We start from the raw sequence: 27,997 nt of genomic DNA, 5'->3' as shown, positions 1-27,997 counted from the left end.
CACACACACACACACACACACACACACACACACACACATACACACATACACACATACACACATACACACATACACACATACACACATACACACACACATACACACACACATACACACTGAGTGGCCAGTGTATCTTTATTTATAACAGACATACAAGCGAGACCGAAATCAAAATGGCAATACGAAAGTTGGGTAATACCAATAGATAATGCAAGTAATATGAAACATCCTTTAGCCCATTAGGATATCTCACCAATGTCATTTACATACACACATACACACACACATACACACACACATACACACTGAGTGGCCAGTGTATCTTTATTTATAACAGACATACAAGCGAGACCGAAATCAAAATGGCAATACGAAAGTTGGGTAATACCAATAGATAATGCAAGTAATATGAAACATCCTTTAGCCCATTAGGATATCTCACCAATGTCATTTTGGAGGGGAGAAAAAATAAGGTTGCCAACCTGTGAAACAATCATAGTAGTATAGCAGAAGGACGAGAGGGAGAAAAAAAGTTAAGTGTTAGAGAAGAAGAAAAAAGGTGGGAGGGGGATATGTCACATGTATGCTTGGAAGTGTCAAATGTCCGATTTGAGAGATTGAAATTGCCATCTTCAGTGAAGGCGTGCAACTCCTCCAAAATACCCTCCAGAAAGGATACAAATTGGCAAACATGCACCTTTTGGTAGCCCACCCGTCTCCTTACAAAAAGCACCCATCCCTCCGGGTGGCACCATACATCTTCGAATGTACATAGGATCGCCTTGTGGATCAATATACTAACCCCTTTTAGACTGAGTCCGGGGAGCCACACTGATATGCAGTAGACATTCTGGAATCTCAGAATACAAGATGTTTTAGAATGAATTACCTGAAGGAAACTGATCTGGACCCTTAGTCTTTTCAGCTCTGCGAGTACACATGATCACTTTTAAGAGTCTATAGCCCTTTAACATAAGAGGTGAATCTGCAATATCCTGCCCTATTGAGAGACCTCATCAAGTCTCCCCGTAGGAGAAGAAAAAAACGATAGGTACCTAGAAAAGACAAAGTGAAAAAAATGGTGATGTGGGAAACGGAGAAAAAAGGAGAGGAACTGATGAAGGAAAACAAAGGGCAAAGAAGGGGTCAAGGATGATGGAAGCACTATAAAAAGGCAGTCTGAAAGTGAAATTGAGTGGTCAATGATCTAGAGACCAAAAAAAGCTGAAATGAAGCAAAAATCTAAACGGGTAGAACACTACTACCCCAACAGTCCATAAGCGAGACCAGAAGGGATACCTAAGAGGGGTATGTGTTCAGCAGCAGGTAGAAGCAACCACCACACTCAGCCATCCAAAAGCAAAAAAAGTAAATATCTCGGTCTTCTCAACTAGGATATAGTAAAGCGCCAACTGAGACCATAAACACAGACCATAGAGATCAGCCGAACATGTTTCAGAGAAACATACTTTAAATGAACATCAGGTAGCTAAAACGGGGAAAATGCAAGGAAAGGCACTAACAGTATACCGATAGTCAACATGGTGTCAGGGGTTCTTATCCTTCCTTGTCCTGTTGAGCTGCAGCCTATCTTCTTTTGAAGTGCGTCTGACACACTTCGTAAATATTGTTCCTCTTTGGTTGCCCTCTTATGACCAAACCTGTAAACATCATTCTGCAACTTCTGGTAAACATCTGGCAACTTCTTGTCTCATAGTGATGATGCATCTATTCACTATTTAACCAGCTGCTGGTCCATTTTTATCTGCCCATGTGTGTGTTCAGATCTACCAAGTGCTCTAACTATCCTATTCTCTGTGTATGACCCTGGGTCTGACTGACAGATCTCCTGGTTCCTGACTCTGACTATTGTTTCCATTCATCCTGTTCTCAGTGTTCCCTGACCTGATTTGGCTTGCTACCCACTTTGGCATCTGACCTATGGCTTGGTACCAGTAATGTCCTGGACTTTCTACATTTGTTGCCATTTTGTTATTTTCAATAAACTGTTCTTTAACCTGCACTTTGCTTGGTTTCTTGGTTCCCGGACACATGAATATCTAAATAGCTATGAGGCTAGCAATATTGTATATGAAAAATGCCTGCTTATAAAAACCCTAATAAAGTGTAAGGTTAAAATAGTGCACAGAAATTAACATAGTGAAAAAAACAGTAACCCTGGGAGCTGAGAATAGATATAGCAGAATGGGTTAGCCCCTGTAGTTCTAATAGAGACCCTACTCCCCATACTCAACCAGATCCATACCTCCCAATTACTGTGATGGCTTCCCCAGGACCCTGTTCAAGATGAATGTAACAGTCTCATGGAAATTGGGGCCCGTGGTAGCCTCTGGTATACCTCGCGGGTGAATAGTATACCTGGTCTTGTTCTCCTTAGGCTTCAGCTGCAAGGCCACAAACTTCTGGCAGTGCGAATGGCAGGATTCCAGAGCGTTGAGGGACGCCACGTGCTACGAGGAGATTTCGGACACCTGGGACTCAGGGGTCGTCTGTTGGCGGAGATCTACCTCCTTCCACAAGTCCACCTTGATTTCCCCTGCCCAGTGTTCCAAGGCCTCACGAGTCAGCACAGCTTGCTTGCAGCCCGGATGTCTGAATTCACAGGTGCACCCACCAAGCTGGAAGGCCGTGAAGGAAGTGAACTCTAAAAACCCAATGGGAGATCGTGGTTCCCGCAGATCTGGAATTAGTATCGGAGAGGACGGCAGTCATGCTTGCGATGCAAGTTCCCATTGTACTGAAGAAGCCGATGGAGGAACTGAATTCGGATCTCGGGGTTTCCCATGGTTGCCTTGTGCTTTTGACATGTAGTTTCAGGAGGAGAGAGGCTGAATAGTCCACTAATAAACCGCTGCAGTGGCTCGAAGCTCGGTTACATGCCACCACTCTCAACCATGGCCAATCTTAAGTCTAAATTGTCTTTAAAATTACTACGCCTATGTGATTGCTTTGTTCCTAAAAATAACTAACGCAACAGTTGGTGACACCCAGGGGAAAGTTGTTTTTATGGATGCTGTTAAATGCACACTAAATTCTAACTTAACATAAAAATTAAAATGTATTTGATTCACCAATTAAAAGAATTGGGGTTATGTTTTAAAACGCTGAGGCAGTCATTTTCTCACTCTGCAAGTTCATTACTTCCAACTACATTAAACTCCCCCCTCCCCTAGCCATTTCTAAACCTTTCGCTTCTCCACTACCTCTTTGGCTCACCCTATAAACCCTTGGCTTTCCTCCTTTTTAACCTCCTTCCTCTCCTTCCCCCTTTTTCTTTATATGTCAGGGTTGCTTTGCACACCTTCTGTTGTGTCTGGGATGAACCTTGTGTGACCTGTTAACCTGCAATGGTGTACTATGTATGTATTCCTAATATTTGACACCTTTCCTGCAACCTTTTATATTTTACAAACTTTCTAATACAAATTATTGAAAAATTTGTTAGAATAAAAGCTGGTTGGTGCTTAGTTGCTATAGGTTGTTGCATTCTGCAGGCAGCTCTTTACCCCATAAAATAAGGTAATTGGATTGATATCCTTTTAGTTTAATAATGAGATTAGCAGTTTGTTTAGGTATAAAAATGAGTACAGCTGTAGATGAATCTTTCACTGTATTAAATGCCAATGGGTGGCAAGAAGGTAAAAACAGAAATTTAGATGCAGAAAAAATAAAGTATGCATACAGCAAAAAGAGAAAAAAAATCCACACACAAAATGTAGACGTACATGTCTCTACGTGAAGTTATGTGCTTTGTCACGTGTCTCTTGCATCATTTTATTAACTGGATTAGAGACTTAATGTAAATAGGATTTGTTGGTTTTAAGAGTCTCAACCATATGCCTGTTTCTAAACATACTGAGGCTGTACCTATTTCTGTCCACCAACGTCAGTAGCAATGCAAAACAAATGTGACGTGTTGTTTTTCTAACCAAATGGCTTCAGAGACATGGCTAGAGACATGAACAGAGGCCTAAACAACCAAATCTCGTTGGTGTGTCTATACAGTAATGTTCCAAAGTGTCAGTTTACTAGCAAAAAAAAAAATATCAATACACTAGACAGTAATGTGTGATTCTACCATATACATGAACATACTGTACATCATACAAATGTGTGAAGTCAGGGGCACAGTGGGCCAAGTATATAGGGTAAAATTACTTTTAAAGCACCTAATGGCGGTCCGTGCACATACAATACACATCCTACAGCTCTGCCTCCTTGTTGCTGCAGTCAAGTGGCCAGGGTACATGGTATATAGCAGGCGGGTGGTGACAGCAGTGTGTGTGGAAGTGGATGGCTGGGCTGCAATTGACAGCACTCTAGGCTGTCAATTGCATAGCCTGGGCCACCCACCTCCCTGGAGTCAGTGATAGCCGCCACTGTGCTGAGGAAGACCATCTGCATGACACCCTGTCTGGCTGCCTACCTGCCTGATGATGTAGGTGCTTCTAAGGCCCCTTTAACACCAGTTGATGTTTTGTCACGGTTTGTTTTTTCCGTGCTGTAACGCAAGCAAATAGAAATCCCATGTATTCCTAATTGGAAGCCATTCACGCAAATGTGCTGAATCGCGCATAATACGCCCGTTGTTTAAAATGGTCCATGAGCTTCTTTTGTTGCGCTTATCAGCTTGTTTTGCTCTATATACTTCAATGGAAACACGCTGATCAGCACGTTTTGTGCGCTTTTTCTAGTGCTTTTCTGCAACTGAGACTGCTTTTTCATTGGACAGCTGAAGATTAGCCTTTAAAACGTGCTTGCATATAAACAGAAAAAGCATGTGAAACACGCAAAAAAAAAACACCTGAAAAAGAGCCGAAACGCTGTCACCCTGGTGTGAATGGGGCCTATTGCGTAAAAAAGCTCTAAAGGTTTTTCGGCAAGTAAAAAGTAAGATGTCTGATTTGGTTTTCTGACGTAAAACACAAAAAATGGTATAGAGAGTGAAACAAAAGTGATTCGGGGTTATTTTGGACTATTATGCATTGCAGGAGTCTGGATTGTAACGTGCTTTGGTTGCATAAGGAGTGCTGTTGTACATGTTTTGAGCTTTTGTATAGAGATTACAACCAATGTATTTTTGTGAGGTGTGTGTGGTTTTATTGTTTTTTTGAGGTCTGACTTGCAGCAGATAATTCAGAAGCATGCGCACAGCTGAAATTGCCATCCCACAGGCCAGACATACCACAATACACCCATACACCTATCGATTATCATTCGAACGATGATTTCCGAATGATAATCGATCAGTTGATGGGAACCCAACAATTTTTGTTTTAATTTATTTTACTCCTCGTCGAATTTCCTGGATCAGTCAGGCAGGAAAACATTTTCACTAATGATTTTCACAACGACATTGGTCTGTGCATGGTCCGAGCAGAAAACAAACGAGGGTTTGATGACGGCACGAGACAAACGAACGATAATCGCAAAGTGTATGGCCAGCTTTTGCCATCAAAAACAGGGTTTGCAGTGAAACTTTAAATCCTGTTTACTTTTCATTACATGTAACTATGAACGTGTTTTTTGGGTGCACCTGTTAATCAGTTTTTGCACTCATATTTGTGCTCCTAATGGCAAGTTAAAATTGGTTATATATTGTCTTTAGCTTGACATTGGCAGTACAAATATTGGTACAAAATTGGAAAACTAACGCGGTTATTTACAAAAGGGAAGGGCACAATGTAGGCCAAAAAGAGCTGATTTGGAAAAATTCTCATTCAGCTCATTTTCCAGTTCAGTTATGCTGTCCTAGATTTAATAATTTCTCCTGCTTTCTCCAAACTCTTCACCCTTTTGTGAATAGCCCTGTTTAAAATTTTTGTACAAATACTTGTACTGCCAATGTCAAGCGAAGGGTTGACCCTAACCCTATGGTGCGCTTTTCACTGGCAAGCATGTTGTCTAATGCTTGTAAAAATTACACTTGGTGTGATTTAAAGGTAGCGGACTCCCATGTAAGGTTCTCTCTCTTGCAGTAATGTAGTAATATTTTGAAGGTACAAGGACAGTGTTGAACATGTACAGTGTGTACTGTTAGTGGGCTCAGACTCTAACCATGCCTCTTTAAACCAATGTGCAGTTCTTCGCAGCTATGCCCAGTTTTGTCCGCAGCGTCATTTTCCCTGCATGCTTCAGAGACCCAGTTCACCCTTATATGCAATGCCATTGTCCTGACACATGAGGTATAAAGGCATCCAGCCAGTGTCATCAAGTATAGAAGGAATGAGCAATGTATGTGTACTGCCTTTTTTCAGTTTTTATTCTTTTTTTTCCTTATTAAAGACAATACATTTTGATGGCAACATACATTTGGAAGGAACAACACCATGCGGCAAGCTCTTGGCTAAAATATTTGCAGCACGCTGGAACCAAGCGTAAAAAAAAGTGTGCGTCTTGCAGAGCACTTCATACTGCTGGAAAAAGTAGGCCATTTGAACATTTTGGTGCCTCCTTGTAAATGTAGGATTTTCTTTTCCTACAGCTAATCTATACTTCAAATAATTTTGGTTTCTGGCTTAGCTTTCAGATCTGTCATCCATATCAGCTAAGCAGTGTTTGTCTATTTCCTCTGGGCAGGATTGGGCAACACAAAATCCCATTACTGATTTTTGCAGGGAACCCTCACTTCTGAGGGTTCTGAGTAAACCCTTCAATAATGCTCATCAGTATAAACACAACATTAACATAATAGGACCAAATGTGTGTGCATAAAGCAACATGTAGCTAATATACTCATTTTGCTTATGCTTCCATTAGTGCAATGAGGAGGAAGGAAATGAGCATTCATGAGTAAACGTAAGAGATGGTGCTACAGAAGCTGTGAATCTGGTGGTGGCTGCTACCATAGCTATCTTTTAACTATGACAGTGTGTGTGTGTGTCTGTGTGTGTGTGTGGGTGGTACATCAGATTCATGTTTATAATGACATAACTGTGGGTGTATAGTTGTATTCTAGCTGCAGCAGCTTTCACTTTTCCTTTGTGGCCCTCCATGCGAAGACCAGTTTAGGACCTCCTGCCTCAAAACTGAATCTAGAGAAAGAAATAGAGGAAACTGCAAATTCAGACAGAACATAAACCATAGGTTTGGACCTCAGATGGGATCTCACAATAAATGTTCTCAATATTAATAGTGCCGTAGGGGGTCTATTCTATTTTGCAGGTTCCAGACAATGGCAAACTGTTTAGGGTGTGCTCCACTTGTATGAAATGAGAGCTTAACACTTTCTACATGACAAAATATCCACCAAATCACTGAAAATATTTACTTGCATGTTCCAAAATGTCCTGAAAGCTGCAAGCTCATTCAGCACTAATTCCCAAATTAATAATCCTAGGTAATATTTCCGGAAGTATGCAGGTGCACAGTGGGTGTGCTTACTGTGGGCCTGGCTTGGTAACAACAAGACACTGTAACCCAGGCTTTCTCATACATTTTAACAGAGGGAACCATTGTACTCATATTTAGGAGAAAGGGTTTCCTGAAACCTGAACATATCTACAGCTTATGAGACATTATAGTGAACCGTAAGTTGTAAAAGGGATAAAGAGAAGGAAAGTGGCCTGCCATATTTGACACCCAAGGGTGCTCTGTACAATACATTTTTAGTAATTGTCAAAATGAAAAAAGTGGTGGTGATGAAAATTTTAGTGCACCCTTACATGAAGGTCAGTGGAAAAGTATACCATTTACATCAGGACTGGACAAATCTTACTGGAGCTAGAAAACCGAACTAAAAATTATGAGCGAGCAAAATACAGCCAGTTGTCATGGTGATCAGTGTTTTCCCATGTTATTTAATGTGACCGAGTCAAAAGGTTTTTAAGCCATTTCCAATGCTGATTAAGTCATTTACAATTGATTCTGCTCCTTTTGATGTTTAAAAGTTTTAGCTTCCTGCAGAATCCGCTAATCCTTTGAGCACTGGTCCTGATATCCTGTTTTAGTGTGGCTTCTTTCCCTTGCAGGGTCCTATGGAGTGTTAGTAAGCTGTGCATGTCTCCACAGGCACTACAAGGCAAGACACACCACTGCTCTGTTATCCTCTTCAAGCTAGTAGATGGAGAGCTGCTGGACACTGTGTTGTCCCATGTGTCTTGTACTAGACAGGAAGTTCAGGGAAGTGGATCTGAGAGTTGGAGCGGTTTGGAAACATGATGACTAAGTGCTTTGGCAAACATGTTATTAAATACTTTGCTGGGGAATGTATATTTCTTTGGATGTGGATTTATTCGTGAAAAGTTTGTGTTTTTAATACTACGTTACCTGGCATAGTTACACGTTTACAACTTGCTAAGGTGTCTGTAAACCTGTAGAACCGACAGACAAATCCTGAATCCCATTGTCCTGGTTTTTTGGGGCATTTTCACTTCCTTTTACTAAGGATGTACGCACACAATACATTTGTGCATAGTGTCCCCTGCATGTGAGGACACAATAAATTTGTGCATAGTGTCCCCTGCATGTGAGCACACAATAAATGTGTGCATGGTGTCCTCTGCATGTGAGCGCACAATAAATTTGTGCATAGTGTCCCCTGCATGTGAGTACACGTAAAGCATAGAATCCCCTGAATGCCAATACATGCAACTGCCCCCTTCTACTGGTGCTTAGTGGGAAGATGTCTCTTTACAGTGGTCATCAGTAGGAAGAATGCCACCCTTGCATATACCTAAGCAGATCTCAGGTGTCAGCGGTTTATCTGAGAGGCACAAACTGCTTATTGTTTAGGATCCTCTCCTAACAACCTTTCAACTTCTTGAAGAAACCCTGGTTGATTGCTTAGCCAGTATACACACTGCTTGGTCTCCTTACAAATGACGCTCACTGCCAACTATTCACTTTTTTTGCAGCACCCTGTTCTTTGCTATCCTTGATATAGTTTGGTGTATTCTTCATTACCCCTGAAGATCTGTAGTTTTGGTTTTGTTGATGGCTATCACTTTATGTAAATGCGTGTGCATAATTTTTGAATTATTGGATTTGCAGTGTCACCAATACAGTGTGTGAAGTCTGCTCCCTTGCTTCCCACTGGGCCAGCTGGCAGGCAGGTGACAAAATGGCCAAAGTATCAAACCGTGAAGTTGAGTTCAGATTCAAAGGTAATCAGTGACTGGGACAAACCAGAGCATCTTGACACACAAAATAATATCTACTACGTAACCATGTAAGAAAGTCCTACAAAATGTCTATTTTTTATTTTTTTAAAGGGGCACTTTTTCCTGGCCATAAGTGTTGAGTGCCTGTGAATGTTTTATTATGCACTTTTTCTTTGTATTGTTGCCCACCCCACATGTGCCCATCTACATTATTATTCCCCACCTTGTACCTATCTAGGGTCTAGATATTGATCAAGTGGCTTGCCCCTTCCCTTTTTCTATCTTGGTAGTAAGTGTGATGAGACCATGATACACCGCTAAAGTGACACTAAACTCTGGGGATAAATCTTAAAAATGCATCCAAGTACCTTAGCTATGAACACAATGCATCTTATTTGTATATCACTCAGCTGTAGATCCTCAAACCCTCTCTAAATTGGTGCAGGCACTGTCCTTCCTTCTGAAGGGTGGCTACTTTTGTTCCCCATTGTCCGTGTGTGTTAAGTAGCCATCATTCCAAGCGCACTCCTGTGATGGATTACAATCTCGGGTTTAGTTTGCTACAATCTTGTATCAAGATTGTAGTGTTATCAAGGGAGCGAGCTTGGAGTTGTGGCTACTTTTACAACACACACTGAACCATGGGGAACAAAAGTAGCCACCTTCCAGAAGAAAGGGCAACGTCTGCATGTATTCAGAGATGATTTGAGGATCTACTGCCCAGTGATAAACAAGATACATTTTTGTTAATAGTTAAGGTACTTGAATGCATTTTTAAGATTTAACTCCTTACTTTAATGTCACTTTAATAACTATTGTAACATTTCTCCCTAAAATACATGTTTGCTTTTCTGACTAGCTTTCGTGTTACACCCATATTTAGGGTGTAAACAGAAACATGGTCACATCACACTCCTCTCCTGTGCCCTCTATATGCCTGGATTACAGGGTTCTTCTCCCCACAGGCTTGTGTTTTTTAAAAGTTGGTGCAGCTGTACATAACTACACTTGCACAGCTGCATCGCCAAATCCTTTGACTGGATCTGTGAATAGAGAAACTACAAGTTCTATCGTTCACCGTGGCAGATGAACGTGCAATACAAGTAGTGACTTTGCCACGCTTGTAGTCCACTCATTCTTTCATCCATGTTACTGAATGTCCATACTCGGCGTAAGGCTGGCAATGGGAAGGGGTGCTGATGGTGGAGCATGCAGGAGTAGGGTAGAGGGGCTCTTCACGACCTGGGATGCTCTGGCCATCTCTGGTAGCCAAGCGGGACTCTGAAAATAGCTGCCTAAGTTGCTAAGAGCCGGGGGCGAGGAGAGATGTATGGCCCTTACACATCTCCCCTCCCAATTCTTAGCAACGTGGGCCGTGTGACAATAATGTAAGCCAATTATTGCTACCGATGATTTGTCTGTGCTGCATAAAATTTTATTTTATGGTTGCTGGTATGCTGCTAGTGGGTGAAGAGGAATGCCGCTGCATATCTATATTTTTGTGGTAGCTAATGTTCCATGAAGGTCTTCCATTTATACTCCTACATCACCTCATAGAAAAGGAACATCGTTAAGTAAATGGCTGCATTGTACAATATACTTTTTTTTATTGCCATCAACCATCACATCAGATTTAGATATTTGTATGGTCTGTTGTATTGTCTTCTACTCTGTCTTGGAAAAGAAAAATCACAATGCAGTAAAAGTGTATCTCGTCTAGCCAAACCTTTTTTAGTTTTAGATTGGAGCAAGGCATGGTTAAATCTCTCTCTCTCTCTCTCTCTCTCTCTCTCTCTCTCTCTCTCTCTCTCGATAGATAGATAGATAGATGGAGATCTATAGATATACTTTTTTTTTTTAGAGTAGGGATCCCTAATGGGGGGGCATAATAGCCATAGCAGTCACATTGGCTGCTTTTGCTATTATGCCACTAGCGCTAAACTGTCCATTTGTATTAGTCTGAGTTCTCTTTAATGTACTGTAGCCAGATTCCAGAGGTTTTTTTTGCTTGTAGGGTAGGTAGTTCTTCAAACCTGTGCTGTGCAATACATTTCCGTATAATGGATGATTCTGATTAGTGATGCAGCAAACAAAAACTTTGTACTCTGGTGTCTCTAGGCGGCGAAAGGGGGGTGGTTGGTTAGGGCGATGTGGGGACAGGGGTCTTGGCAGATGCACCCACAGCTTGCATTTGAGCAGACCCTTCTGGTCCAAGGTATGACTGCCAGACCCCACGGATGCCAGCTGGGCTGTGCAGGGAAGAGGTAGCGGCAGCTGGACCGAGCGGGTTTGGCGCATTCCTCTTCAGTCGCTGCCTCCTTCTCAGCAGCAGAGCCAAGTTGGCATTGGACAGGGGGAAGAGAGCATGGCCAGCAATTGGGTGCCATCAGCAGCCACTGGGCACTCCTTCTCAGCTGCTGATGGCTTTACCATGGGCTGATGAGAGGGCAATGAGGTGGGAGCACGTGATGCTTCCACAGAGATGATTAGTGCTTTGTTAGGAAGATTCCAGAGCAGCAAATCTTGCGTTAATAAAGGACAGCAGAGCAGCCAGTGTATAACAAGCCTGCTGCCACCCCCCACATGACCAAAAGAGATGCCATGCAACAGCCATTATAGAGATGTCCCTGTTTGTACTCACTTTGATATTACACATAAGAAACCGCATGGAGCATTCAGTGGAAGTGTTTGGGAATACCTTTTTTCTGTATTATAAAACAGGTAAACATGAGGGAATTCCAGATCTCCTTTAGATTTTACAAAAGTAGGGTCTTTCCAGTATGCATCTCTAGGGTTAATTTTATCTTAAGTTTTCCTTTTTATAGACTTTCAAAACCTACTGTTAGGAAGCATCAACGCACATATGGTTAGTCTTAATGTGCCTTATTCACTGCATTGCAGCTGCACTAAAGCAGCAGGTTACTGCATTAGGCAGCATGTGTACTGAAATGTGTAATTTGCCTGTCAGGCAGTGCGTATCTTAAGAATGGCACATCACAGCTGTCAGTTGCTATGTCTTAGAATTAGTATTTTGCCACCATTACAAGTGGGAAGACATTTGTACAGGCTGAACACAAAAACAAAACATTTGTCAGTATCCATTAATATTTTATTGAAACTTCCAAAAAATGTTATCTCACAAATGCTACACATGCCGTGCAGCACCATGCTGCAACAAGGTCACTTGTAAATGTTCCCTGTGAATAAGCTTGTCAACTCAGCCTGATCCTTTTTCCATGTGGACTGTGTGATGTGTATCACATTCTTGTGGCCTTTGTACAGGTCACACCACAGGCATGTAGAGGTATATTTTTGGAGTAGCCTGTGCCAGGGCTGCCTATACCTAAGTGGGTGCATGGCAAAGTTTATGCATGATCGCTATGACCGGGTAAACACAATCTATTTTTCAGTATGTTAGGGTATACAGTTTAGTTTCAAAATGTCTTACCTGGAGATCCTTTTACTAACACTGCTTCCTGCTGCAGACTGACAACACCAAGCTATTGGCCTCTTAACTAGCAGCAGCATTGTCTGCTGTGTCCACTACTTCAGTTGTAAACCTGCTTAGTTCTGGCCTCTTAAGGCCTCATGCACATGGGCTGTCTGCAATAAATACTGGACAAGTTATCTGAGAAGTATGGAGAACTTTAAGGCCTCATTGACAATTTGGGATTTTTTACTGCAGGAATCCCAGCTGTTCCATTTAGATGCGGCTGATGTGCACATTTACCTTAATGATTGGGTGACAGTGGCCACATGATACACAACCTCGGTCTATTATGGTGTCTCTGTTCAGATGCGGCCGCTGTACCCATTCAAGTTAATCACTGGGTAACTGCATCTGTGTGTGTAAATATAAATATATATATATTTATATTTACACACACAGATGCAGTCACCCAGTGATTAACTTGAATGGGTACAGCGGCCACATCTGAACAGAGACACCTGGCATTCCTGCTGCAGGAACCTACGGATTCCTGTGGCAGTATTGTGACCGAGACCTAATGCTCCCCAGATCCCTTTTTTCCTGCCTTTAGTTGGTTCTGGATGTGGTCACATTTAGCCATGTTTACACACGCGTTTACATGCATTTAGGCACTTCGAGCTGTATGTCAGGCTAAATGGTCTTGGGATGCAGATTCGTGTTTCTGTAAACGCTGCTAGAATGAATGCACCTAGACACTGCTAAAGGTGTGCATTCAGCCATACCAAAGCATGGGATGGCTGATGCCACAGCACGCACAAACCAAATATAAATACAATGCATTAATGAAAATAAAACGAGATCAAACACAGAATATTGGAATATATAATGGCCATAGCCTTTTATTGGGGTTAAAAGCAAAAATTGTATTAAACCGACAAAGCTTTGTGACCCCAATCTCAGAAATTGAGGTAAATCCATCAGCTGATTGGTTGTTTTTCCTGCCACAAATTGGCTGCAGATCAAGTGTAGCATCAGTTGTCAAAATGTTCCCAGTTAGGGCTGTCTTCAGGTACTCCTTTTATGGCCGGAAACCAAGGGTGAAACACAGCCCACACAAAGTTCTAGAAAGTACTACATAATAAATTTATAGGCTGAAATAGTGGGTGCAGGGGGACACAATCCCATGGGGCCACTTCATAACGTTTGTGGCCCTTACATTACATCCAGATACGCACAGAAATGAACTCCACTTTCCTGGACTCACTGTATTTTCATTGCCATGTGCATGAGGCCTAAAAGTGATAGTTACTTGATTTTCTGGCCTCTGTAATCACAGATTTGGAAATGACATACACAGCAATTGTCTATATTTCTCCCAAGACAGATTTCTTGTAAAGCAATTGTCACTATAAAAAAAAATGCTGTTGGGTATAATGTGCAGGTGCCAAGCACCCTGGTTAAATGTTGGGTATTTCTGATGGGCAAACCTCCTGGTTGTGTTGAAGCTTGCCCTCTGTCTCCACCCTTCCAAAAATTTCTATTGACCGATTATTATAAGAGGCTACTTAATTGGTAAACGGGAATGTACATAAGGCTGAATGGGGCAAGTAGGTTGTGGGTACAGTATGTGCAGGTATTTGCTCTGGTTTCTCTAGTAATATACTGGCAATAGGGATGCCTTTTTAAATGAGAACTATGGGGTGAGTGAAACTGTCAAACGTCTGTTCTATTGATCGTGAAGTGAGCAAAAACATACCGCTGCTAGCCCACTTCTCAATCATCTCCCTGCAGAGAGTGGTGACTGTCAGTCACTGCTCACTGCAGGAATTCCCCCCTTGCCTTCTCTGATCCTACAGTGCTGACTGAAGGAGCAGATAGGGGAGGGGGCCGGCACAGCTGGCTCTGCCTCTAGATAGGCAGACCCCGCTGTCAATCAGCTAGCGGGGTGGATTGCGACAGTATTGTCATGATCCGTCCTGGCTGCAGTGCTCAGCATATAGCAGGCTATAGCCCGGGATGTACCGAGTTTTGGGTCACGGGTGGACGTTAGTATATGTCATAAAGAGAACTATGGGAAAGTAAAGGTTACCCCATAGTTCTCAAGTTTGGTTATAGTGAAGTTAATTATTACATGTTATGTTTATACTTGATAGGCAACAGAAATTTAAGGAAACCGATGCTCTGATAACATTAGGAAAGGTTTGGAAAGGTTAGCTGCAACTTGTAGTTATTTCTTTGTTTTTGTAGACTGGCATCATGGGATTAGTTCAGGCCTGCTATAAATTGTATGTGAAAAGTGTTTTTTACAAGAAAAATGTAGACTAAATTATTTTTGTTGCGCTAAATACCCCAAAGTCAGTAGTTTACCCAACTACATACACTTTGACCAGATTTCAGTAAATGTATTCTGCTTATGTTCCTAAGATATAGTTGAATGCCTTGCCAGTGTAGTAAGAGGAGCTGCATCTCCAAAATGTCTCATGCTTGATGATAAAAATACCATTTCAGAGGGGTGTTTTTTAAATTTTACTTCAGGCTCCCTGAGGCTCAGGAAAACAATCACATGAGATGGAGAACCAATATCTGAAAAGTCATGTACGGAATGTTCTGTAGTGTTGCCATGGTTTGACATTCGGAAATCTAAATCGTTGCATGAGGGAACTGAATATATGTTACAAAGTAACATGTAGCAATTGCTAGTGTCCTGCCAAAACTTTTTTTTTGTTTTGTATAGTGGGGAAGTATTCAAACCTCTGCCCGATTGTTATATGGATATGCTGGGTTCTGTTGGGAGATTTCTTCTCGTTTACTGGCGTCATCACTGTCACCAGACAGGAAGTGGCATTAAATGTATTTACCCCAATAAGAGTGGGCTAGCACCACATCTGAAATATGATTAGAAACGTATTATATGATTGGTAGAACCTTGCCATACTTGGTACTCGTGAAACATTATATATTGTTTAAACAATCCATCTTTATTAAAACGGATAAAATGCATCATCAATTACAAAACATGTAACACATACAGTAGCTGGAGAAGCGGTCCAGATTTCCAGCTAGACCAATATTAACAACTATAATCTACAATACATTTGTACCAATCTGTATACAAACCGTTCATAAAGTTTAGAAAATATTTGATGCTGGTATAGCCGGAAGATGAGACAAATCAACGCATTCCACAACAAATTTGCAGTTGATGCTTCAAAAGAATATCAAACTGCACTACATAAACTGTTGGAATAAAAAAACAAACATATAAGTGCATTGAATGTAAATATTTGTGTAAAAAAACACTGCCACTTCATATACCTTTTTTTTTAAAAAAAGGTTACCAATTTTTATAAATTGTACCCCAGATGGCAGCAGACACCTTTTTTCCCGTTCGCTAGGGAGGAGAAGTTAGGCAGAGACTTTAAAATGTCTCCTGAAAAGAATAAAGAATAAAGATTACATGCATATCTATCTCCTAAAGAGAATGTAATTCCATCACCAACACCTCTGTACTTGAGCAATGCAGGTTCCTACAACCAGACTCTTATTCCCTGTATTCATGAACACATCTCATCTCCCAATCATGAGAACAATTAAAGTCCGGCAAGGTTCTACCAAATCTTTTAATACGTTTCTAACCAGGTAGTGAGAGAAAATCTGCAGTATGGACATACAGCTGGAAAATCTGATTCTAGACTTCCTCTATCCTACTGAGAAAAAAATAATTATTTTAATCTGTTGGGATTGAGATGTTGGGCTGAGATGTTTCTTTTTCCTATCTGGTAAAACTGTTATTAGAGCTAGTGAGGGAAAATCTTTCACACCATATGAATTGGGCTGTGTTGCACAACGCAGACCTAATCCGATGACTAGCTGAAATCTATGGTTTCCAATAGGCCCAGTTCACTGCAATGCAGGCCCAGAGGCAATGACTAGCTAAAATTCATTGTTTCCAATAGGCCCATTTCCCAGAAATGCTGGCCCAAGGCAATGGCAGGCTGATATCCATTGTTTCCAATAGGCCCAGTTCTGGGTTGATGTGCACTGGGTGAAAAATATAACCTGCTGCATTTGCAACCCAACTCGCTGCAGCTCATGTTACAGAAAACAAAATGTAAGTGTGTTTGGCTTCTGATGTGGGGGGAAAAAACACATGTTTAAAAAAAAAAACTTTAAAAGAATTAGTCTTTTTTTTTGTGGCATATTATCTACTGCTAACAAAAAATTGGAGACGGAAGCGCCACTACCTGGCGCAATAAATGTGGTAGACTGGTACATGACAACAGAAGGGCAACAGTGCAGTGTCAGATTCCTCACATTACCTTTCAACATCACGTGGAGTCACGAGGCGGCCCAACAAAGTCATCTCGTGGCCCAACGAAGTACTGATGGGGTGGTCATAATAATCTGGCCACTCAGTGTATATTCCTCAGTCACAGAAAACCTGCTCACTTAATACTCCTTTTCATATCTCATACATGATGTGCAGTACCGTGGAGCCGTACATGTTTTTCTAGCTTTTCAGTTTATGGGGTGTTGCAATATACAGGTGAAACTCGAATAATTAGAATATCGTGCAAAGTTCATTTTTTTCACTAATGCAACTTAAAAGGTGAAACTAATATATGAGATATTTTAAACCATAAACCGTATCACGATGTGAATTACTGGGCAGTATAGACGAACATATGCCCAGGTAAAACAACTAAAACTAAACTAATTAATTGATTAACTAATTGAACTATGTTCAATTGATTCGATGATACAATTTCCGGTGTCAGATGGGAAGCAATACCCTTTTGAAAAAGTCTGAAATTGACAAAACGCATCAAGGGGACCCGCTGTTTCCTTTCTGACATACTGGACAAACCTTCAAAGGCTGGGCGCCGCTTATACCCATATGCGAATTTTTATTCAACTCATCTCGTAAGTGTAATCATTTTTATTTGGAATAAAGGATTTTTCGTGACTACACTTAGATCTGCCTTCTCTCTTGTGTCCTTTTTCCCCGTCTTCCTCCCTCGGTTGGACTGCACCTGGAGGGCGTTCGACACCGGCACCAAGACCGTGTGCTGACCGATTGGAGGAGAGAGAGGAAATAAAGATCTCGGGGACTCACGGATTGAAGATAAAGTAATAGACATTTTCTCTTGTTTTTCCGATTTTTATTATCTTTTTCCTTCTATGAGTGAAGGCGTTAAATGCCTCTTCGATTGAAAGAATCTTTGATGTAACTCTAATCCACGCCTAGTACAAAGACACTGAAAATTGATGACTGAGGCCAGCATATAACAATCTTTATTTGAAGGATTGAAAATGTTCTTCTGTTCGTTCTGACTTTGTTTTTTCGTTTTGGGGCGACGATAAATGTTTTATTTATGTAAGCTACCATCACTATTGGTCACTGAGTCAAATAGATGTCTAACTGGAATTAACCAATCGAGTGATGAGATCAACCTTTTGAATTTGAATGCACATGCCACTTATATAGGCATTGTGGTTGAGAGCCTAATCACAGAATATTGTTTAATTGTCACATCACAAACCGGTTTAACTAACGAAATACTGAACAATACACAGGTGTAGTTTATAATTTATTCATATTAATTTTATTATTATATATACTTTACACCATTTACTAATTTTTTGTTTTTTCAATTTACTCATTTATTTTTCACTTAATATAACAAACATTTCCATTTGAGATAGAAACACTGAAAGGTAATACAGTAAAGAATATTGCTCACTACCAAGCGCAACATAATCGCTCACATTAATATATGAGATAGACTCATTACATGCAAAGCAAGATAATTCAAGCCGTGATTTGTCATAATTGTGATGATTATGGCTTACAGCTCATGAAAACCCCAAGAACCCCAAATCCACAACCTCAAAGTAGATTACATGCAATCAATAAAACAAGGATTGTACATAGAACAATATCGGACCTCTGAAAAGTACAAGCATGCATATGTACTCAGTACTTGATTTGGGCCTCTTTTGCAGCACTTAGTGCAATTACTTTTGCACGATATTCTAATCGAGTTTCACCTGTATGATGGTTACACTTGTGGTTATATGGATTTAGGTTTAATAAATGTTTACTATATTAGTTTGCATTTAGGGGGCATCTCCTAAAAATAGAGGGCTTCTCTTCTCTCTCTCATTGCCTTGCTTGACCTTCCTTCTGTGGCACGTAGGTGTGGGTGAAGTGTCGCTCCTTTCCTGGGGAATACAGAGCAGCCACATTTTTTGTAAAAAGACACACACTTTCAATGGAGCGGAGTGTCTTTTCGTGAGATTTTGCCTGTTCTGCATTCCCCAGAAATTTTCCTGGAAGTACGATGACTTCACTCCCAGTGTTGCAGAAGACTAGTAAGGAAAGTATAACTTTGTTTTTCTTTACAGGTACATTTTATATTTGCTAACCGTAATCTGGTGATCTATAAAGAGAAGGGGGCCCTGGCAATTTGACTTGGCCTTGTCCACCTTAAGTAGCTCTTCATGCTAGTATATTATTTTGAAACAGGAAATGTTTACATTTGATTTACGGTGCATATTTTGTTCCATTTCGATCTCTTAAATTTCTGTCCTGTAGCATGAGTTGATATTACGGCTAAATTTGTAGCTGATTTCTTCAAGATTGAGTTTATGGATTAATCTGACAGTAGAAATGTTGCCTGTGCAGATAAGTGTATTGAAAAAGCAGCATAATCCTCTTTTGACATAACTGTTGTCCAAGAATGTAATATTTTCTATTTATAATGAAATGAATTTGGATCATTGCTGGAAGGTGTAGTAAATAAGTAAGCTGAAATGCAGTGTGTTCAGAAGTGGTTGCCTTTATTTAATAATGAGATACACGGGTGTCACCTGCATAACACTTTAATGCGTTTCTGGTATAGGGATGCTAGCAATGAGCCTCGGCTACATTTGACATTATCAGCATTTTAAATCGGAGACTCGACTGGCAGCTTTTGTTGCGATGCAAATAGGACAGACCTCCTTGGATGGCATTTCTTGAATTTCTACTTAGTATCTGATTTTGCTTTTTTGCTACAGTCAGATTGAAGCCCATATCTACCGTCTTTCTGCATAATATGTAATGTGCTATGATAGGTGTAATATAAAGTGAAATGAGACCACCAACACATCTAATATATGTTAATAAATGACTCTTGGTGGAGAATGACTTTCTGTCTGTATTCATTCATTTTCAATATTCTGAACTGACTGCATTATCACATCAGTGGTGCTTAGCTATTTATTGATGGGTCCATAAAATCACCCACTTTGTGTTTTTGGTTTTTTTTCTCATTTGTCAACCTATTTTATTTATAAGGTTATAAAAAATGTATAAATATATACAGTGAATGTCTGCTGTAAAATTATATTAAAGGATGGTTCTGCACAAAATTGACATTTACAGTTATAGGTGGCTGATGATTTGACTGGTAGCTTTCTATGTTTCTGAGACTCCCTCAATTCTGTCGTCCAACAGCCATTATCCAGCCACTGTTTAGTTTGCATTACAAAAAAGGCAGTGGTGTAAGGCTCTGTGTTAGGGTATCTTCCTGGTGAGGTCCCTGAAAAACCAGCAAATGGGTCAACCCACCAGCATCTCTTGTAGCCAAACCAATGTCCGAATCAATGAATCCAACTTTAAACGACTATTATTCTTTTGAATTGGCATGTCTTATGCGATTGGGTTTCTCACCATTTTATAGGTTTAAAGTAAACCAGTGAGATTGCGATGTTTCTCTTTTATAAGGGACCTTGAAAAGATGCTAATTTTGAACTAAAGTGAAATATCTAGTTTATCTAACTAGATGACATTTTCCGTAGAACGTATGCGTTCAAAGTTCAATACTAAAATTCCTGACCTGTCCTCACTCTAGTTAGCAACAGCGGAGGCTCCTTTCTGAGAAATCTGGGCAGAGGGGTCTTCCTCCACCATCTCTGATCTATGCCATAGCCCTTCTAGCCAGGCAGCAATGATGAAATATATTAACAGTGATGCCAGATGACAATCATATGTTCAGGGCTGATAATGTGCTGCAGAGTAAGGAATAAGCGATGTCAGTACTTTGTGCTTGTTCCTGTAGGCGAGTTTGTGCCCTGGATAATGTTTTCCCTGTACTCTTAGCAGCCATGTCTCTCAATTGTGCACCACCACTGTCTCCTTTTTATTGGCTAACTTCCCTTGTTGCTTAGATTGCACCTTTCTAAAGCTCAGCTTTTGAGCACCATGTTTTTTTTTTTATTCATTTGGAGTCTCACGCCGCCTTTTACATCTTTCTGTGCAGTTAATGCTTATTCTTGCTTGGAGCCTACTCTTACTGTCCCTGTTTAGTACAGTACATCCAATCTGACACCAGCGAGGGTACTAGAACAGACACCAGTGCCGGTGTGTCTCTCCACCCCATTCACAAAGCAGTCTGTGATGATGCTGCCACCAGCAGTGATTAAGTGACAACATTTGATGAGCTGCTAATGGCATCCTGTAAATACAGCAACTCTACTTAACTTAGAAAATGCACTTGGCTTTTAAGTGGACCTGTCACTATGTTTTAGAAACGCAAAGAGGCAGTCTGTAACAAGCTGTATAATTTATTGGCTCTTGCATAGGTTTGGGCACCACTGCTTTCTATTGCTTTTGGGTGCGCCTCCACTTGTATTGGAGTAGCCACCAATGAGGAGGAACCATATTTGATAAACTACCAATAGAATAAATTTGCTTCATCATACATGTTGTCTATATAAAATGTTTCAACTTAAAAGACCACACAAAACCATTATGATTTCCCTTTTGATGAGCTTACAGCACTACTGGAGGAAAATTCTATCGCCTTTTTGCTGTACAGACAAGTTGGGTTCACTGTGCAGTGGATGTCCCCTTTAAGTCTTTTGAATGGTCACGTTTTCTATACCTTTTTTATCCACTATACACACTCCCTTTTCTATAACATTCTTAGGAATTCAATATTTTCACATTTGCATGTGAAACACCAGTATGGAAAGCAAGCATTATCAAATTCAGAGCAAAGGGGGTGGATCAAATATGTTAATAGGATCATCGAAGCTGATCAAATGAGTTAGAAACACAAGACGTTGTTTGAGATGGATTTAAACCTGTCCCGCTTGCTAATCTGAAACACAACATTAAGCATCACATCAGTGGCAAATTATTCTTTATTTTGTCTTCTCAAACATTGCATTAATATTTTATATGTATTATAAATCCAGCTTGTGCATAGAAATGGGCCACCTGCTACCCATTACTTGCCAGGTCTACTATGCTGTTAATTTTTATGTGAAACACGTAAGGCAAATCAAAATCCACATACAAACATCTGTATATCACATTATAGGTTAGATTTCCAGGGTATTCCAATTTCTCTCCTATAGGGGATCGATGTTGCAAATTATTGTGGACAAATGGTGTTAGGTACCATTGGGTATAAAGACCACTATTGAGCTATATTACACACACACACTTGGCATTGCTAATGCAGTGGCAATACATCTGTATACAGTATATAAAAAAAAATTATATGGGGGGGGGGGCTTTTTACTCCACACAAGTCAATTTTTAAATGCATTACAAATGCATTACAATCGCATCAGACTGATTCCAAACACCTCCACATTAGCTGCAATGTTGTGTATATATTTCACTTCTGTACCTGATGGCCCATTCACATAATTGCATTCTGGTGTATTGCATTTAACAAACTATCATTAATGCACTTTGTGTTAGTGACACTCCAGTTAAGTTAAACCTTAAAAATGCATTCAATTACCTTAACAAAAATTGTATTCTATTGGTTTATTACTCAGCTGTAGATCCTCTCAATCATCTCTGAATTCATGCTGGCACTGTCCTTCTGGAGGGTGGCTACTTTTTGTTCCGCATGGTCCCTGTTTGTGTTGTAAAGTAGCCACTGGTCCAAGCTCTCGCCTATTATGGACTACAATCGCAATACAAATTGGTAAATGTGAAATTACATTGAAGATTAAAGAAATTATGCAGTTTAAATGACAGTGGCAAACCTTTGCTGACCCACGTCTTCAAGTGGCGCCCATGGCATCTGCCATCTGCACATCCATACCCAGGATACACCACTGACTAGTTGCTAGGAGTCTAACTGTGTAGGTAGTAACAGTGTAATAGCAACCAGTGATGGGGAGCTAAACATTGACAGTGGGTGGTACCTGATGGGTGATGCTGAGATACTAGTTCCTCATGAGGTCTGCCTTCCTTGTGATTGACAGGAGACAGCAGTGGGCAGATTTTATATCTGCTAGAAAGCTCACTAGCAGGTATGGAATCCAATTATTGCCATCTGCTGTCAATCACAAAAGGTGGATCTGTCTGCAGCAATTTCTATGAAATCCAGGAAGAGTGTTGTGTACCTGCCATTTTACATTTTATTTTTAAATATAGCTTGCACATTATGGGAGTTGTATCTTTTAAATATTTTGGGAGATGCCTAGACACCAAACCTTAAAGCCCATTTCCACCTTTTTATGGAGGTGTTTAAAAAAAAAAAAACATATGCCAGCATGTTCAGTGTACATGAAACAGGCATATGCAGTTGCTGTATATGAACATTGTTTACATTGTCAGAAGCTGATATAGCACCAGAGATTGAACTCGTCAACTGATTCACCTTTTCTACACATTAATGTGTCGTGGTAGTTAATCAGGAAAATGCACTGTATGGCCTTTTTGATATAAAAGTAAAAAATCAACCTTAATGAAGGGGTACTGAAAGTCAGTGAGCACCTGGAGAGCATCATTGATCCTTCAGCATGTGGCCGATCTGCGGTGGAAAATATTGATTAAAACAACTGGAACTTTACAATTCGGTTGGACTGCATTGCTATTGCACTTTTGAATTTTGCCATATGGAATTAATTTTGTATTTGACTACTGTGTGGTGTTGAATATTATATGCTAAGAGCATGGCAATACACGTTTGGTATTGGACACAAATGAGATTGATCTAAATCTTTCTCTATCCCACCAACTGAACTGCCCCTAAAAACATTCTAGGCAATCCAATGTGCTTATTTCAGCTCTGAAATGGCTGCTGTCATAGCCGATTTTACATGTGTTGCACCATGGCAACTGCAATCTGAATCTAAATGGATATATGATGGCACCTTCCTTAGTTCTAAAGGATAGGAGGTTGCAGTTCCACTTTAGGTAACAAGGAGCGCATGATTATTTGGTAATACAGTATTTCAGATATATCTATATATCTTTATATCTATAGATATGGATAGATATATATCTGTCTGCTGGCCAATTTTTTTCACATTTTTTTTGTATGTATTAACATTGAGCAGCTCTGTGCACTATTCATTTAATATGCTAATGTGCGTATATATACTGTGGGGGGAATTTATCAAAACAGAAGCAGATTTGCACTGCAACCAATCAGCTTCTCAGTCTCATTTTCAAATCTTACCTGAGCAAACTGAAGAGATTCTGATCGGTTGCCCTGGGCTACTGCTCTAGATTTTGCCTGCTCCAATTTTAATGAATTCCTTTGCGAGTGTCTATCTCTTAATTTTTATTATGTTTACTGAAGTGTCTATGGATAAAGACACTGCTATCATTTAACTAATCAATAGATACCCAATATAATGCCAGTTCTTTCCTGCAGTGCTTTTCATTGATTATTTCATCATCTGGAATTATTTTTAATATCTGCATGAATATTGCGTGCAGTGATCAGCCAATTGTTAGATAGCATTGTTACAGTATTGTCCCTAATGCCACAAACTATTGGTGTTTATGGCAGCTGTTAATGACTTGAAGACTGTGAAAAAGATACTTCTAAAAGTAGCCTGCAGTTATTTATGGTAGCTCTGGCTGTCAAAAAGATGGGTTGCCATGGAGACAAGCTGCAAGAAAATTGTCGTCTTTTAAATTGAGCGCTTTTACTTAGAACCATCTTTATACCATATGGTTGTTGTGGACTGGTATTTTATGGAAACCATCAAGTGTGTAAAAATCCAGCAGTTATCTCATCCATTTATTTGTGCTCATCTGGGCTGCGCTTTAACTGTTATGTGGTCTAGAGCTGAAACATTATTGTCATGGTCAAGTTTAAGAACTGAAACATTTTGGGTGGATTCCGAATCTGATGCTGCTTGGTGGTATAACTCCCAGCCAATTTTGTTTAAGTGACCTTACACTCAGGCTACTTGAATGCATTTTTAAGATCCTAACTACCGTATTATGTAGCTGATTTGTGTATCACAAACCTTATTTGTTTATCAGCTTTGGATCCTCGTATCATCTCTGAATTCATGCTGACCCTGTACTACCTTCTGGACGGTGGCTACTTTTGTTCTCGTGGTCTGTGTGTGTTTGTAAATTAGCCGGGACTCCAAGCTCGCTCCAGTGATGTACTGATGTGATGACAGAACCCTTTTTTATTTCTTAGAATAGTGCACATTTACACATTATACAGGGTAAAAGTTTTTATCATTTGCTGTGGCAAACAGTGTTAACATTACCCACCTAGAGGTCAGGCACTGTTCATTCTCTCTGGTCCTTTTTGCTTCTTCATTCAAACCTGTTGTACACAGAATGGCAGTCTGTACATTGGGCAGACTTCCATTATTCTCTGTGCGCCAGACTCCATTAACACCTTGGTGAATGCAACGGATTAGAAAAGTAGACTGTAAGCACTCTGTCACAGACTAGTACACCAAGCAGTGCTGTGATTGTTTATTCACCATGAATGCCTGTTGATTACTTTTTCTGCTGCAATGGTTGAGATGGAGCATTATATAAATGTTTTCTTTTTAAAAGTACACTTTTTTTTTTTTAAATGGTTTAAAAAAAAAAAAAATTCAAATAGTGCATTTTACTGTGTTGCCATTTTTTCAATTGAATGCAAACCCTATAAGCTGACACACACAGTAAAATTCCATAGCTCACTGCACTAGGGCTGCAGCTAACTATTATTTTCATAATCGATTAGTTAGCCGATTATTAAGTTCAATTTAATCGGATAAAAAAAGAAAAGGCTCCAGGTGATGGACTACTAGTTTCTATTGAGATTGTAGTCCATCACGGGTACAAGCTTGGCTCGGTGGAAGTAAAAAAAAAAAAGTGTGGTCTGCAATATAGTACATTATACAGCGGCGCAGTGCAGAATACCAGCAGCTATAGAGGAATGTAGCAATAGTACATTATACTATAATGTACTATTGCTGGGATTTGTAGTCCCCTGTAACTGCTTGTATTCTGCATTGCGTTGTATATAATGTAGTATTGCTGGGATTTGTAGTCCTCTATAGCTGGTGGTATTCTGCATTGTGCCGTATAGAGGAATACAACATACTATAATGTACTATTGCTGGGATTTGTAGTCCCCTGTAACTGCTTGTATTCTGCATTGCGTTGTATATAATGTAGTATTGCTGGGATTTGTAGTCCTGTATAGCTGGTGGTATTCTCCATTGCGCTGTATAATGATTATACTGCGCAATGCAGATTACCACTGACCAGTTATAGAGGAACAACAAATCCCAGCAATAATACATTATACAGGGTGTTGTATTATTGCTGGGATTTGGTGTTCCTCTATAGCTGCCCAACAGGACACATGAAAAAGCTCCCGGCCGATCTCGACTTACTTTGAATGACTGTGTTGTCGGCGGGAAGCTCATCGGGAGGAGAGGGCAGACGCATGTCCTCAGCGTGTGGTGGGCGTGGCTTTTGCGGCGGCTGAGGGAGCTCACGGCGAGGAGGAGACCAGCGGCGTGCGCAGCTTTAGCCTGTGCGGTGGGTGTGGATTATGCGGCGGCGTGGGCATGTCGGGAGCAACGTGTGACTCAGGCTGCGTGTGGAGCCCCGAACAGGCTAAGCAATCGATAGCCGATGAATCGACGATCGAAAAAGTTGCCAACGTTTTCAATCGTCGATTTTAATCGACTAAATCGATTAACTGTTGCAGCTCTACACTGCACTTTAAATATAAAATCAGAAGAAATTGGAGATTCTTTTTTCAGTCATAATTCCAACTTTCTAAGTTGACAGGACATCAAAGTATGTAGGCAAATAAGACTCCTGGCACGCCTCCAATTACACAGAACATGGAAAATGAATGTGCAGAAATCACTGGTTAAACAAAGTGCTTTTTTTTTTTACCTTAGTATTCAGTTTATATTTTTTTAAATGACAAATGCATTTGTGTTTTTAGGGGTTGGGTGAAATGTTTAGTGTAGCACTCTGGGTAGAGTGCTGCCAAGAGGCTTAGCACTCTTGTTTACCCCTCTTGGTAGTATACCCATTTGTGTCTCTGGGCCTTTGTCCCTAAATTCCCAAGATTATTTTTTTGTTTTTGTTTTCAGTGATGTCTTGCAATGTTGGTTTTTAGTCCACCCTATTATATTACTACTCATCCTTTTTGAGAGCGCTTTAATTTGGTAGCAGATTTGGATTCAAAGGGGGGATTTATCAAAACTGGAAAAGACAGAATCTGGAGCAACTGTGCATGGCAACCAATCAGTTTTTTTCAAAAGTTTAACTGAACTGAAAAGAAGCTGAATGGTTACTATCGGCAACTTCAAGATTCTGTCTGCTCCAGTTTGATAAATTCCCCCATCTACTTAAATGCCTTGGTTTGTATTGGGCATAAATAATAGAAAAAATATTTTTCCCAGTACAACATTTGTCATTGGTACACTAGTGCACCCCCAATATGTTTACCCCAAAATATAATTAAAAAGCCAGCGGATTAAAATTTTACATTAGTAAAACGTTCATGTAATGTAAGGGAGTGGTAAAGCTCAAGTGAATGTATAGGTTTTAATTTCGGAGAGCTTTATCCCCTTACATGTGACATGCAGGAGAAGTGTATAACATTATTTATCTCATTACAATGGCATCTGGAAATGGGTAGGATATATTAGGCAACAAGTCAACATTTTGTCTCCTGTAGTTGTGTTGGAAGCATGAAAAATGGGCAAGTGTAAAGATTTGAGTGACTTTGACAAGGGCCAAATTGTGATTGCCGAATGACTGGGTCAGAGCAACTCCAAAACTGCAGCTCTTGTGTGATATTCCGGTTCTGCAGTGGTCAGGACCCACCAAAAGAGGTCCAAGGATGGAGAACCAGTGAACAGGTGACAGTCATGGGCAGCCAAGGCTTGTTGATGTCATCTGATCCAAAAGAAGAGCTACTGTAGGTCAAATTGCTAAAAAAAAAAGAAGTTAGTGCTGTTTCCAATAGAACGGTATCTAAATACAGTGCATCACTGTTGCCTATAGGGCTACGTAGCTGCAGACCGGTCAAGGTACCCATGCTGACCCGTGTCCTTAACCAGAAGTGCCCACGATGGGCACAAAAGGATCACAACTGGACCACATAGCAAGGGAAGAAGGCGGCCTGGTCTGATGAGTTACGGTGTGTGTGTT

General features: G+C 40.4%; 1 protein-coding gene across 3 annotated transcripts in view; it reads left to right on the top strand.

Moving 5' to 3' along the window:
* The window catches only part of LOC108787438 (serine/threonine-protein phosphatase 2A 55 kDa regulatory subunit B beta isoform), a 285,509-nt gene that overhangs the window by 92,931 nt on the left and 164,581 nt on the right, over positions 1-27,997 (top strand). The window contains exon 3 of one of the 3 annotated variants that reach the window (XM_018556994.1): positions 7,212-7,225. The exons of the other annotated variants lie outside the window; for them this stretch is intronic. Within the exon in view, the coding sequence (XP_018412496.1) occupies positions 7,212-7,225 (14 nt within the window). The remainder of the gene's footprint in view (positions 1-7,211; positions 7,226-27,997) is intronic. 3 annotated transcript variants of the gene reach the window in all.

Source organism: Nanorana parkeri, unplaced genomic scaffold (genome assembly GCF_000935625.1).
Source record: "Nanorana parkeri isolate BGI_ZX_2015 unplaced genomic scaffold, ASM93562v1 scaffold261, whole genome shotgun sequence".
Classification (NCBI taxonomy): domain Eukaryota; kingdom Metazoa; phylum Chordata; class Amphibia; order Anura; family Dicroglossidae; genus Nanorana; species Nanorana parkeri.
Note: the sequence above shows the minus strand (reverse complement) of the source record. Positions and strands in the feature narration are given on the sequence as shown.